At 48.7% G+C, this 14,386-nt stretch overlaps 1 protein-coding gene across 1 annotated transcript in view; it reads left to right on the forward strand.

Moving 5' to 3' along the window:
- LOC147103060 (granulocyte colony-stimulating factor receptor-like) overlaps window positions 1-14,386 on the forward strand; it is a 348,122-nt gene that overhangs the window by 214,669 nt on the left and 119,067 nt on the right. The window contains 2 exon segments of the mRNA XM_085962336.1: window positions 3,196-3,341; window positions 3,482-3,638. Of these exon segments, the coding sequence (XP_085818462.1) occupies window positions 3,196-3,341; window positions 3,482-3,638 (303 nt within the window).

Genomic DNA, 14,386 nt, shown 5'->3' on the forward strand with positions numbered 1-14,386 from the left:
AACTGGGACCCTGCGATTAGAGTAAGTGGGACCCTGGGATTAGAGTTACTGGGATGCTGGGATTACAGTAATTTGGAACCTGGGAATAAAGTAACTGGGAGCCTGGGATTAGTGTAACTACGAATCTGTGATTAATGTAACTAGGAACCTAGAATTAGAGTAACGGGGACTCTGTGATTACATTAACTGGGTCCCTGGGATTAGATTAACTGGGACCCTGGGATGTCTGTATCTGGGACCCTGGGATTAGCGGAACAGTCACCCTGGGATTAGTGTGAATAGATCCCGGGATTAGAGTAACTGGGACCCTGGGATGTCAGTAACTGGGACCCTGGGATTAGTTTAACTGGGACCCTGGGAATAGTTTAACTGGGACCCTGGGATTAGAGTAACTGCAACACTGGGATTAGTGTAACTGGGTCCCTGGGGTTACAATAACTGGGACCATGGAATTAGAATAACTAGGACACTGGGATTAAAGTAACTGGGACCTTGGAATTAGAGTAACAGGGACCCTGGGATTAGAGTAACTGGGACTCTGGGATTACAATAATTGGGAACCTGGGAATAAAGTAACTGGGACCCTGGGATTAGAGTAACTCGGATCCTGGCATTAGGTTAACTGGGTCCCTGGGATTAGATTAACTGGGACCATGGGATTACAGAAACTGGGACCATTAGATTACAGTAACTGGGACCCTGGGATTAGAGTAACTGGGACTCTGAGATTACAATAATTGGGAACCTGCAATTAAATAACTGGGAACCTAGGATTAGAGTAACGGCAACTCTGGGATTAGAGTAACTGGGTCACTGGGATTAGAGTAACTGGGACCTTGGGATTAGAATAACTGGGGCCCTGGGATTAGAGTAACTGGGGCCCTGGGATTAGAGTAACTGGTTCCCTGATATTAAAGTAACTGGGGCCCTGGGATTAGAGTAACAGGGACCCTGGGATTAAAGTAACTGGGACCCTGGGATTAGAGTAACTGGGACATAGTGATTAGCACTGTTGCCTCACAGCGCCAGGGACCCGGGTTCAAATCCGGCCTCGGGTGACTGTCTGTGTGGAGTTTGCACATTCTCCCCGTGTTTGCGTGGGTTTTCTCCGGGTGCTCCGGTTTCCTCCCACAGTCCAAAGATGTGCGGGTTAGGTTGATTGGGCATGATAAAAAATTGACCCTTAGTGTTAGGGGGGATTAAATACGTGGGGTTACGGTGTTACGGGGAGATGGCTTGGGTGGGATGGCTGTCAGTGTAGGGACCGTGTGCTAGGGTTTGGATGATCAGCCATGATCTCGTTGAATGGTGGAGCAGGCTCGAAGGGCTGAATGGCCTACTCCTGCTCCTATCCTCTATGTTTCTATGTTTCTATGACCCTGGGATTAGAGTAACTGGGAACCTGGGATTAGTTTAACTGGGCCCCTGGGGTTACAATAACTGGGACCATGGAATTAGAATAACTTGGACGCTGGGATTAAAGTAAGTGGGACCTTGGAATTAGAGTAACAGGGACCCTGGGATTACAGTAATTGGGAACCTGGGAAAAAAGTAACTGGGAGCCTGGAATTAGAGTAACAGGGACCCTGGGAATGGATTAACTGGGACCATGGGATTACAGAAACTGGGACCTTGAGATTACAGTAACTGGGATCCTGGGATTAGAGTAACTGGGACACTGGGATTAAAGTAACTGTGACCCTGGGTTCACAGTATCTGGGAACTTGAGATCACAGTATCGGGGACCCTGGGATTAGAGTAACTGGATCCCTGGGATTAGAGTAACTGGGACCCTGGGTTTAGAGTATCAGGGTCTCTGGGATTAGAGTAACTGGGACCGTGGGATTAGAGTAATTGGGACCCTGGGATTACAGTAACTGGCACTCTCAGATTAGAGCAACTGGGACCCTGCGATTAGAGTAACTGGGACCCTGGGATTAGAGTAACTGGGAACAGGGATTTGAGTAACTGGGACCCTGGGATTAGAGTAACTGGGAACAGGGATTTGAGTAACTGGGACCCTGGGATTAGAGTAAGTGGGACCCTGGGATTTGAGTAACTGGGACCCTGGGATTCGAATTACTTAGACCCTGGGATCACAGTAGCAGGGACCCAGGGATTAGAGTAACTGGGATCCTGGGATTAGAGTAACTGGATCCCTGGAATTCAAGTAACTATGACCCTGGGATTAGAGTAACTATGACCCTGGGGTTAGAGTAACTGGGAACAGGGATTTGAGTAACTGGGATTAGAATACGTGGGACCTTGGGATTTGAGTAACTGGGACCCTGGTATTGGAGTAACAGGGACTCTGGGTTTGGGGAAACTGGGATTCTGGGATTAGAGTAACTGGGACATTGTGATCACAGTAACTGGGACCCTGGGATTAGAGTAACTGGGACCCTGGGATTAGCGTAACTGGGACCCTGGGATTAGAGTAATCGGGACACTGGGATTAGAGTTACTGGGACCCTGGGATCACTGTGCCTGTGACCATGGGATTACAGTAACTGGGACCCTGAGATTAGAGTAACTGGGACCCTGGGATTAGAGACACTGGGACCCTGGAATTCAAGTAACTGGGACCCTGGGATTAGTGTAACTGGGACCCTAGGATTAGAGTAACTGGGAACTGGGATTAGAGTAACTGGAACCCTGGGATTAGAGTAACTGGGACCCTGGGATTAGAGTAACTGGGACCCTGGGATTAGAGTAACTGGAACCCTGGGATTAGAGTAACTGGAACCCTGGGATTAGAGTAACTGGGACCCTGGGATTAGAGTAACTGGGACCCTGGGATTCGAGCTACTTGGACCCTGGGATCACAGTAGCAGGGACCCAGGGATTAGAGTAATTGGGACACTTGGAATAGAGTTACTGGTACCCTGGGATCACTGTACCTGGGACACTGGGATTAGAGTAACTGGGACCCTGGGATTAGAGTAGCTGGGATCCCTGAATTAGAGTAACTGCAACCCTGGGATCACAGTAATGGGGAGTTTTGGATTTCTTAACATCTCTTTAATGTTCGGTACATCTCGCTGGTGAAACAGTCCCTGTTGGCCAGCGCCAGCTCCTTCTCTGGATTTTATATATTGTGGTAATTGAGAAACTGTGCTGTAAAATAGCTGCCAGCGCTAGTCTGTTTCTGTAATTTCAGTCCGGATTATTGTTCCCCCTGTGTTTTCTGATTAGTGATGCTGGAGCGGCCTGTGATTCGCTTTGTACGGGGAGATCCTGTGAGCAGCCACTGTCTGATTATACCCTGGGTGTTGGACATAAACCTGCAAATGAAGTGTGAGCTGGAGTACAGATATCATCATCAGCCTGCCAGGAGACAGGTTGGTGCTGACTATTATCCCATCTCTTCCTTCTGTGAGGGGCAAGCCAGCTCCTGACAACAGTTAAAAGAAGTCCTGCACTGGGCTGGCTGGCTTTGGACAGTGTTTTTTATTCTGAGCTGATCATTCTCCTTCCACAGTTACTGGATTTTGTCGATGAGCTGCGGAGAGAGCAGCGCCTGTGTCAGTTGTCAGCAGGGACTGAGTACCGAGTCCGAATCCGCTGCACAACACTCAGCAGGATGGGATACTGGAGTGACTGGAGCCTGGAGCACAGCGGACGCACTTCAGAGAGCCGTACGTACTGCAAACATCACACGGGAAGCACCAGGCCGTCAGTACAGGCAGGGCCAGTCCATCAGTACAGGCAGGGCCAGTCCATCAGTACAGGCAGGACATGTCCATCAGTACAGGCAGGACCAGTCCATCAGTACAGGCAGGACATGTCCATCAGTACAGGCAGGACCTGTCCATCAGTACAGGCAGGACCTGTCCATCAGTATAGGCAGGACATGTCCATCAGTACAGGCAGGGCCAGTCCATCAGTACAGGCAGGGCCAGTCCATCAGTACAGGCAGGACATGTCCATCAGTACAGGCAGGGCCAGTCCATCAGTACAGGCAGGGCCTGTCCATCAGTACAGGCAGGGCCAGTCCATCAGTACAGGCAGGACCAGTCCATCAGTACAGGCAGGGACAGTCCATCAGTACAGGCAGGACATGTCCATCAGTACAGGCAGGACCTGTCCATCAGTACAGGCAGGGCCAGTCCATCAGTACAGGCAGGGCCAGTCCATCAGTACAGGCAGGGACAGTCCATCAGTACAGGCAGGACATGTCCATCAGTACAGGCAGGGCCAGTCCATCAGTACAGGCAGGGCCAGTCCATCAGTACAGGCAGGGCCAGTCCATCAGTACAGGCAGGGCCAGTCCATCAGTACAGGCAGGACCAGTCCATCAGTACAGGCAGGGCCAGTCCATCAGTACAGGCAGGGCCAGTCCATCAGTACAGGCAGGGACAGTCCATCAGTACAGGCAGGATATGTCCATCAGTACAGGCAGGGCCAGTCCATCAGTACAGGCAGGGCCAGTCCATCAGTACAGGCAGGGCCAGTCCACCAGTACAGGCAGGGCCAGTCCATCAGTACAGGCAGGACCAGTCCATCAGCACAGGCAGGACCTGTCCATCAGTACAGGCAGGACATGTCCATCAGTACAGGCAGGGCCAGTCCAACAGTACAGACAGGACATGTCCACCAGTACAGGCAGGACATGTCCATCAGTACAGGCAGGACATGTCCATCAGTACAGGCAGGGCCAGTCCATCAGTACAGGCAGGACATGTCCACCAGTACAGGCAGGACATGTCCACCAGTACAGGCAGGACATGTCCATCAGTACAGGCAGGGCCAGTCCAACAGTACAGACAGGACATGTGCATCAGTACAGGCAGGACATGTCCATCAGTACAGGCAGGGCCAGTCCATCAGTACAGGCAGGACATGTACATCAGTACAGGCAGGGCCAGTCCATCAGTACAGGCAGGACATGTCCATCAGTACAGGCAGGGCCAGTCCATCAGTACAGGCAGGACATGTACATCAGTACAGGCAGGACATGTCCACCAGTACAGGCAGGACATGTCCATCAGTACAGGCAGGGCCAGTCCATCAGTACAGGCAGGACATGTCCATCAGTACAGGCAGGGCCAGTCCATCAGTACAGGCAGGACATGTCCATCAGTACAGGCAGGGACAGTCCATCAGTACAGGCAGGACATGTCCATCAGTACAGGCAGGACATGTCCATCAGTACAGGCAGGCCACGTCCATCAGTACAGGCAGGGCCAGTCCATCAGTACAGGTAGGACATGTCCATCAGTACAGGTAGGGCCTGTCCATCAGTACAGGCAGGATATGTCCATCAGTACAGGCAGGCCAATCCATCAGTACAGACAGGGCCAGTCCATCAGTACAGACAGGGCCAGTCCATCAGTACAGGCAGGGACAGTCCATCAATAAAGGCAGGGCCAGTCCATCAGTACAGGCAGGGCCAGTCCATCAGTACAGGCAAGACATGTCCATCAGTACAGGCAGGACATGTCCATCAGTACAGGCAGGACATGTCCATCAGTACAGACAGGGCTAGTCCATCAGTACAGGCAGGGACAGTCCATCAGTACAGGCAGGACATGTCCATCAGTACAGGCAGGACATGTCCATCAGTACAGGCAGGACATGTCCATCAGTACAGGCAGGACATGTCCATCAGTACAGGCAGGACATGTCCATCAGTACAGGCAGGACATGTCCATCAGTACAGGCAGGGCCAGTCCATCAGTACAGGCAGGGCCAGTCCATCAGTACAGACAGGGCCAGTCCATCAGTACAGGCAGGACATGTCCATCAGTACAGGCAGGACCTGTCCATCAGTGCAGGCAGGACATGTCCATCAGTACAGGCAGGGCCAGTCCATCAGTACAGGCAGGACATGTCCATCAGTACAGGCAGGGCCAGTCCATCAGTACAGGCAGGACATGTCCATCAGTACAGACAGGGCCAGTCCATCAGTACAGGCAGGACATGTCCATCAGTACAGGCAGGACATGTCCATCAGTATAGGCAGGGCCTGTCCATCAGTACAGGCAGGGCCAGTCCATCAGTACAGACAGGGCCAGTCCATCAGTACAGGCAGGACATGTCCATCAGTACAGACAGGGACATGTCCATCAGTACAGGCAGGACCTGCCCATCAGTACAGGCGGGGCCAGTCCGTCAGTACAGGCAGGACCAGTCCATCAGTACAGGCAGAGTACACCCATTGATACATGCATGTCCCTCAGTATAGGCAGGGCAGGTCCATCGATCGACCAGAGATGTTGCTGTGAATTTCTGGTTTGATTTTTGGGTGGGAATCTAAATTTTTTTTAAATTTGGGCTTCTTATAAACCTTTATAAAACACTGGTTAGGCCCCAGCTGGAGTATTGTGTCCAATTCTGGGCAGCACACTTTAGGAAGGATGTGAAGGCCTTAGAGAGGGTGCAGAGGAGATTTACCAGAATGGTTCCAGGGATGAGGGACTTCAGTTAAGTGGAGAGTCTGGAGAAGCTGGGGTTTTTCACCTTAGAGCAGAGAAGGTTCTAGGGAGATTTGATAGACCTATTCAAATTAATTAATGGTTTTGATAGAGGAAGTGAGGAAAAACTGTTCCCAGTGACAAAAGGGTCAGTTAGTAGAGGACACACATTTAAGTTGATTGGCAAAAGAACCAGAGGCGAGATGAGAATCATTTTTTTACACAACAGTTGTTGTGATCTGGAACGCACTGCCTGAAAGGATAGTGGTAGGAGATTCAATAATAAATCTCAAAAAAATTGGATAAATACTGGAAAGGGCAAAACAATTGCAGAGCTATGGGAAAAGGGCAGGGCAGTGGGACTAATTGGGTAGCTCTTTCAAAGAGCCAGCAGAGGCACGATGGGCCGAATGGCCTCCCTCAGTGCTGTATGATTCTATGATTCACACCTACGACCCACAGAAAATGGAATAAAACAGCAGGAGGTCTAGAGGCTGGTGTGAAATTCGACATACCCAAGAGTGGTGATGTCACTGACAGCGTCGAGCACCTGATCATATTTGCTGATGAGCCGAAAACAGGTTGAGCAGCAGAAAGAGGATAAAGTTCGTTCTTCACTCTCCCTCTACACTGTCCATCAAACACTCCCAGGGCAGGTACAGCACGGGTTAGATACAGAGTAAAGCTCCCTCTACACTGTCCATCAAACACTCCCAGGGCAGGTACAGCATGGGTTAGATACAGAGTAAAGCTCCCTCTACACTGCCCCATCAAACACCCCCAGGGCAGGTACAGCACGGGTTAGATACAGAGTAAAGCTCCCTCTACACTGTCCCATCAAACACTCCCAGGGCAGGTACAGCACGGGTTAGATACAGAGTAACGCTCCCTCTACACTGTCCCTTCAAACACTCCCAGGGCAGGTACAGCACGGTTAGATACAGAGTAAAGCTACCTCTACACTGTCCCATCAAACACTCCCAGGGCAGGTGCAGCACGGGTTAGATACAGAGTAAAGCTCCCTCTAAACTGTCCCATCAAACACTCCCAGGGCAGGTACAGCACGGGTTAGATACAGAGTAAAGCTCCCTCTACACTGTCCCTTCAAACACTCCCAGGGCAGGTACAGCACGGTTAGATACAGAGTAAAGCTACCTCTACACTGTCCCATCAAACACTCCCAGGGCAGGTGCAGCACGGGTTAGATACAGAGTAAAGCTCCCTCTAAACTGTCCCATCAAACACTCCCAGGGCAGGTACAGTATAAGCTAGATAAAGAGTAAAGCTCCCTCTACACTGTCCCATCATGTGGAGATGCCGGTGTTGGATTGGGGTGGACACATGTAAGAAATCACACAACACCAGGTTATAGACCAACAGCTTTATTTGAAATCACAAGCTTTCGGAGCGCTGCTCCTTCATCAGCTGAAGTGGAGAGATGCATAAAAACACAGCTTATATAGTCAGAGAATAATGTCAGATGTTTACAGGTAATCTTTCTAACTGCCATTTATCACACCTCGGCAGAGAGATAATCACAGCAATCAAAGGTGTAAATGGTGTCCAAACAGGTCAGTCAGGAAAACATTACATCAAAGAACAATGAGGTGGGGTCACAAGGGGTCAAATGTTGCAGATGCTGGGGTCTGTATGAAAAACAAAAAAACAGACAAAAAACATTTTTTTTGCTGGAAATCACAGCAGGTCCGGCCGCATCTGTGTGGAGAGAACAAGCCAACGACGACTTGAGTCTGGATGACCCTACGTCAGGTGGGGTTACATGTAGCGTGACATTTACCCAAGATCCCGGTTGAGGCCGTCCTCATGGGTGCGGAACTTGGCTATCAGTTTCTGCTCGACGATTTTGCGTTATCATGTGTCTCGAAGGCCGCCTTGGAGAATGCTTACCCGAAGATCGGAGGCTGAATGTCCTTCACTGCTGAAGTGTTCCCCGACTGGGAGGGAACACTCCTGCCTGGCGTTGTTGCGCGGTGTCCGTTCATCCGTTGTCGCAGTGTCTGCATGGTCTCGCCGATGTACCATGTTCCGGGGCATCCTTTCCTGCAACGTATGAGGTAGACAATGTTGGGCGAGTCACATGAGTATGTACCATGTACCTGGTGGGTGGAGTCCTCACGTGTGATGATGGTATCTGTGTTGATGATCTGGCATGTCTTGCAGAGGTTGCTGTGACAGGGTTGTGTGGTATCGTGGTCGCTGTTCTCCTGAAAGCTGGGTAATTTGCTGCGAACGATGGTCTGTTTGAGGTTAGGCGGATGTTTGAAGGCGGATAGTGGAGGCGTGGGGATGGCCTTAGCGAGGTGTTCGTCGTCATCGATGACATGTTGAAGGCTGCGAAAAACATGGCGTAGTTTCTCCGCTCCAGGGAAGTACTGGACGACGAAGGGTACTCTGTTGGTTGTGTCCCGTGTTTGTCTTCTGAGGAGGTCCATGCGATTTTTCGCTGTGGCTCGTCGGAGCTGTTGATCGACGAATCGAGCGTCATATCCCGTTCTTACGAGGGCGTCTTTCAGCGTCTGTAGGTGTCCATCGCGTTCCTCCTCGTCTGAGCAGATCCTGTGTATTCGCAGGGCTTGTCCATAGGGGATGGCTTCTTTAACGTGGTTAGGGTGGAAGCTGGAGAAGTGGAGCGTCGTGAGGTTGTCCGTGGGCTTGCAGTAGAGTGAAGTGCTGAGGTGTCCGTCTTTGATGGAGATTCGTGTGTCCAAGAATGAAACTGATTCTGAGGAGTAGCCCATGGTGAGTTTGATGATGGGATGGAACTTGTTGATGTTATCGTGCAGTCTTTTCAGTGATTCTTCGCCGTGGGTCCATAGGAAGAAAATGTCGTCAATGTATCTGGTGTATAGCGTTGGTTGGAGGTCCTGTGCAGCGAAGAAGTCTTGCTCGAACTTGTGCATGAAGATGTTGGTGTATTGGGGTGCGAATTTGGTACCCGTGTGTTTGGGTAAAGAACTGGTTGTCGAAGGTGAAGACATTGTGGTCAAGGATGAAGCGGATGAGTTGTAGGATGGCGTCTGGAGATTGGCTGTTGTTGGTGTTGACTACTGAGGCTGTCGCAACGATGCCGTCATCGTGGGGGATACTGGTGTAACACACGGAACAGCCATGGGGACCAAATTTGCACCCCAATACGCCAACATCTTCATTCACAAGTTCGAGCAAGACTTCTTCGCTGCACAGGACCTCCAACCAATGCTATACACCAGATACATCGACGACATTTTCTTCCTATGGACCCACGGCGAAGAATCACTGAAAAGACTACACGATAACATTCACAAGTTCCATCCCACCATCAAACTCACCATGGACTACTCCTCAGAATCGGTTTCATTCTTGGACACACGAATCTCCATCAAAGACGGATACCTCAGCACTTCACTCTACCGCAAGCCCACGGACAACCTCACGATGCTCCACTTCTCCAGCTTCCACCCTAACCACGTTAAAGAAGCCATCCCCTATGGACAAGCCCTGCGAATACACAGGATCTGCTCAGACGAGGAGGAACGCGATGGACACCTACAGACACTGAAAGATGCCCTCGTAAGAACGGGATATGACGCTCGACTCGTTGATCGACAGCTCCGACGGACCACAGCGAAAAATCACATAGACCTCCTCAGAAGACAAACACGGGACACAACCAACAGAGTACCCTTCGTCGTCCAGTACTTCCCTGGAGTGGAGAAACTATGCCATGTTTTTCGCAGCCTTCAACATGTCATCGATGACGACGAACACCTCGCTAAGGCCATCCCCACGCCTCCACTACTCGCCTTCAAACATCCGCCTAACATCAAACAGACCATCGTTCGCAGCAAATTACCCAGCTTTCAGGAGAACAGCGACCACGACACCACACAACCCTGCCACAGCAACCTCTGCAAGACATGCCAGATCATCAACACAGATACCATCATCACACGTGAGGACACCACCCACCAGGTACATGGTACATAGTCATGTGACTCGGCCAACGTTGTCTACCTGATACGTTGCAGGAAAGGATGCCCCGGAGCATGGTACATCGGCGAGACCATGCAGACACTGCGACAACGGATGAACGGACACCGCGCAACAATCGCCAGGCAGGAGTGTTCCCTCCCAGTCGGGGAACACTTCAGCAGTCAAGGAAATTCAGCCTCTGATCTTCGGGTAAGCATTCTCCAAGGCGGCCTTCGAGACACACGACAACGCAAAATCGTCGAGCAGAAACTGATAGCCAAGTTCCGCACCCATGAGGACAGCCTCAACCGGGATCATAAGAACATAAGAACATAAGAAATAGGAGCAGGAGTAGGACAATCGGCCCCTCGAGCCTGCTCCGCCATTCAATAAGATCATGGCTAATCTGATCCTAACTGCCAATCTACTATCACAGAACCATCTCCTGAATCTAACAGAATTAGACACATGAAATAGGAGCAGGATCAGGCTACACGGCCCCTGGGCCCGCTCCGCTACCCACAGGGCCATGTCCGATCCGAACCTAGACTCATGTCCAAATTCTTGCCTGATCCCCGTAACCCTTAATTCCCTTTACTTCTAGGAAACTGTCTATTTCTGTTTTAAATTTCTGTAATGATGTAGCTTCTACAGCTTTTTGGGGCAGCATATTCCATGGACCTACCACCCTCTGAGTGAAGTAGTTCCTCCTCATCTCAGTTTTGAAAGAGCAGCCTCTTATTCTAAGGCTATGCCCCCAGTTCTAGATTCACCCATCATCGGGAACATCCTCCCCGCATCCACCCGATCCAACCCCTTCACAATCTTATATGTTTCAATAAGATCGCCTCTCATTCTTCTGAACTCCAATGAGTAGAGTCCCAATCTACTCAACCTCTCCTCATATGTCCATCCCCTCATCCCCGGGATTAACCGAGTGAACCTTTGTACTGACTCGAGAGCAAGTATGTCTTTTCTTAAGTATGGACACCAAAACTGTATGCAGTATTCCAGGTGCGGTCTCACCAATACCTTGTACAGCTGAAGCAATACCTTCCTATTTTTATATTCTATCCCCCGAGCAATGAAAGCCAACATTCCATTGGCCTTCTTAATCACTTGCTGCACCTGCATACTAACCTTTTGAGTTTCGTGCACCAGGACCCCCAGATCCCTTTGTACTTCAGTACTTTCCAGTTTCTTGCCATTAAGATAATAACTTGCTCTATGATTTTTCCTGCCAAAGTGCATAACCTCACACTTTCCAGTATTGTATTCCATCTGCCAAATCTCTGCCCACTTACTTAGCCTGTCTATGTCCCCTTGCAGGCTTTTTATGTCCTCCTCACTCACTACTTTCCCTCCCATCTTAGTATCATCTGCAAACTTTGATATGTTACACTCGGTCCCCTCCTCCAAATCGTTAATATAGATTGTAAAGAGTTGGGGACCCAGCACTGACCCCTGCGGAACACCACTAGTTACTGATTGCCAGTCTGAGAATGAACCATTTATCCCAACTCTCTGCTTTCTGTTGGAGAGCCAATCCTCTATCCATTGCAGAATATTACCCCCAATCCCGTGATTTTTTATCTTAAGCAATAATCTTTTGTGTGGCACCTTGTCAAATGCCTTTTGGAAGTCTAAATACACTACGTCCACTGGTTCTCCTTTATCCACCCTATATGTTACTTCCTCAAAGAACTCCAGCAAATTTGTCAAACATGACTTCCCCTTCATAAAACCATGCTGACTTTGTCCTATTAAATTATGATTATCCAAATGTCCTGTTACTGTCTCCTTAATAATGGACTCCAAAATTTTACCTACCACAGATGTTAGGCTAACTGGTCTATAGTTTCCAGCCTTCTGTCTACTGCCCTTTTTAAATAAGGGTGTTACATTAGCTGTTTTCCAGTCAGCCGGGACCTTTGCTGAATCCAGGGAGTTTTGGAAAATTATTACCAATGCATCCACAATCCCTACCGCCACTTCCCTCAAGACCCTAGGATGTAAGACATCAGGTCCAGGTGATTTATTCGCCTTGAGTCCCATTATTTTACCGAGTACCACTTCCTTAGTGATTTTGATCGTGTTTAGCTCCTCCCCCACTATAGCCCCCTGTTTGTCCAGTGTTGGGATATTCTTAGTGTCCTCTACTGTAAAGACTGATACAAAATATTCATTCAGTGTTTTTGCCATCTCCATATTTCCCACCATTAATTTCCCGGTCTCATCCTCTAAGGGGCCAACATTTACTTTAGCCACCCTTTTTCTTTTTATATAACTATAAAAACTCTTACTGTCTGTTTTTATATTTTTTGCTAATTTACTTTCATAATCTATCTTCCCTTTCTTAATCAATCTTTTTGTTATTTTTTGATGTCTTTTAAAGTTTTCCCAATCCTCTATCCTCCCACTAGATTTGGCTAACTTATATGCCCTTGTTTTTAGTCGAATACTTTCCCTAATTGCTTTACTTAGCCATGGATGGCTGTCTTTTCTTTTACACCGTTTTCTTCTCAGTGGAATATATATTTTTTAGAAGTTGTAAAATAACTCCTTAAATGTACACCACTGAACATGTATCATCTTACCCTTTAATCTATTTTCCCAATCCACTCTACTCAATTCTGCTCTCATACCTTCATAGTCTCCTTTATTCAAGCTTAGCACGCTTGTTTGAGATCCAACCTTCTCACCCTCTAATTGAATATGGAATTCAACCATGTTATGGTCACTCATTCCAAGGGGATCCTTTACTTGGACATTTTTAATTAATCCTGTCTCATTACACAGGACCAGATCTAAGGTTGCTTGCCCCCTGGTCGATTCAGTTACATATTGCTCAAGAAACCCATCCCTAATACACTCAATGAACTCATCCTCAAGGCAGCCCTGCCCAATTTGATTTGTCCAATTAATATGGCAGCTAAAATCCCCCATAATTATAGATGTTCCCTTATTACAAGCCTCAACTATTTCCTGATTGATACTCCGTCCAACAGAGTTGCAACTGTTCGGAGGCCTATAGACTACGCCCACTAGTGTTTTTTTCCCCTTATTATTCCTTACCTCCACCCAAACTGTTTCATTATCCTGATCTTTTGACCCAATATCATTTCTCTGTATTACAGTGATTCCTTCCTTTATTAACATAGCCACCCCACCTCCCCTTCCTTCCTGCCTGTCCTTCCTGATCGTTAAATAACCTGGTATGTTTAACTCCCATGCATTGTCACCCTGCAGCCATGTTTCTGTAATGGCCACAAGATCATACCCATATGTAGTTATTTGTGCCATTAACTCATCTATTTTGTTACGAATGCTATGTGCATTCAGCTAGAGAGCTTTCAAAGATGTTTTGTGACACTTAGTTGCTGCTTTTGCCCTTTTTATTACTTTACCTTTTACTCCATACCTTCTGCACCTTCCTGACACGCTCTGGTTTTTAATTTCCCCACTGCTACCTAAGTCTATGACCTTCTCTGTTGTCATTTTTATTATTTGCTCTCTAGGAACCTCCCCCCCACTAGTTAGTTTAAAGCCCTCTCTACAGCCCTAGTTATATGATCCGCCAGGCCTCTAGTCTCAGCACTGGCCAAGTGAAGCCCGTCCCAACGGAACAGCTCCCTCCTGCCCCAGTACTGGTGCCAGTGTCCCAGGAAGCAAAACCGATTTCTCCCACACCAGTCTTTGAGCCACGCATTTAACTCTCTAATTTTATTTGTCCTAGCCAAATTCGCTCGTGGCTCAGGTAATAATCCAGAGATTATTACCCTTGAGGTTCTGTTTTTTAATTTGACCCCTAGCTGCTCATACTCCTTTAACATAACCGGCTTCCTAGTCCTATCTACGTCGTTTGTACCAACATGGACCACGACAACTGGATCCACCCCCTCCCACTGCAAGTTTCTTTCCAGCCCAGAGGAGATGTCCTTAACCCTGGCACCAGGTAGGCAACACAGCCTTCGGGACTCTCGCTCTCGGCTGCAGAG

This window comes from Somniosus microcephalus, chromosome 20 (assembly GCF_052327205.1).
Source record: "Somniosus microcephalus isolate GS21.2 chromosome 20, FLI_Smic_1.0, whole genome shotgun sequence".
NCBI classification, from domain to species: domain Eukaryota; kingdom Metazoa; phylum Chordata; class Chondrichthyes; order Squaliformes; family Somniosidae; genus Somniosus; species Somniosus microcephalus.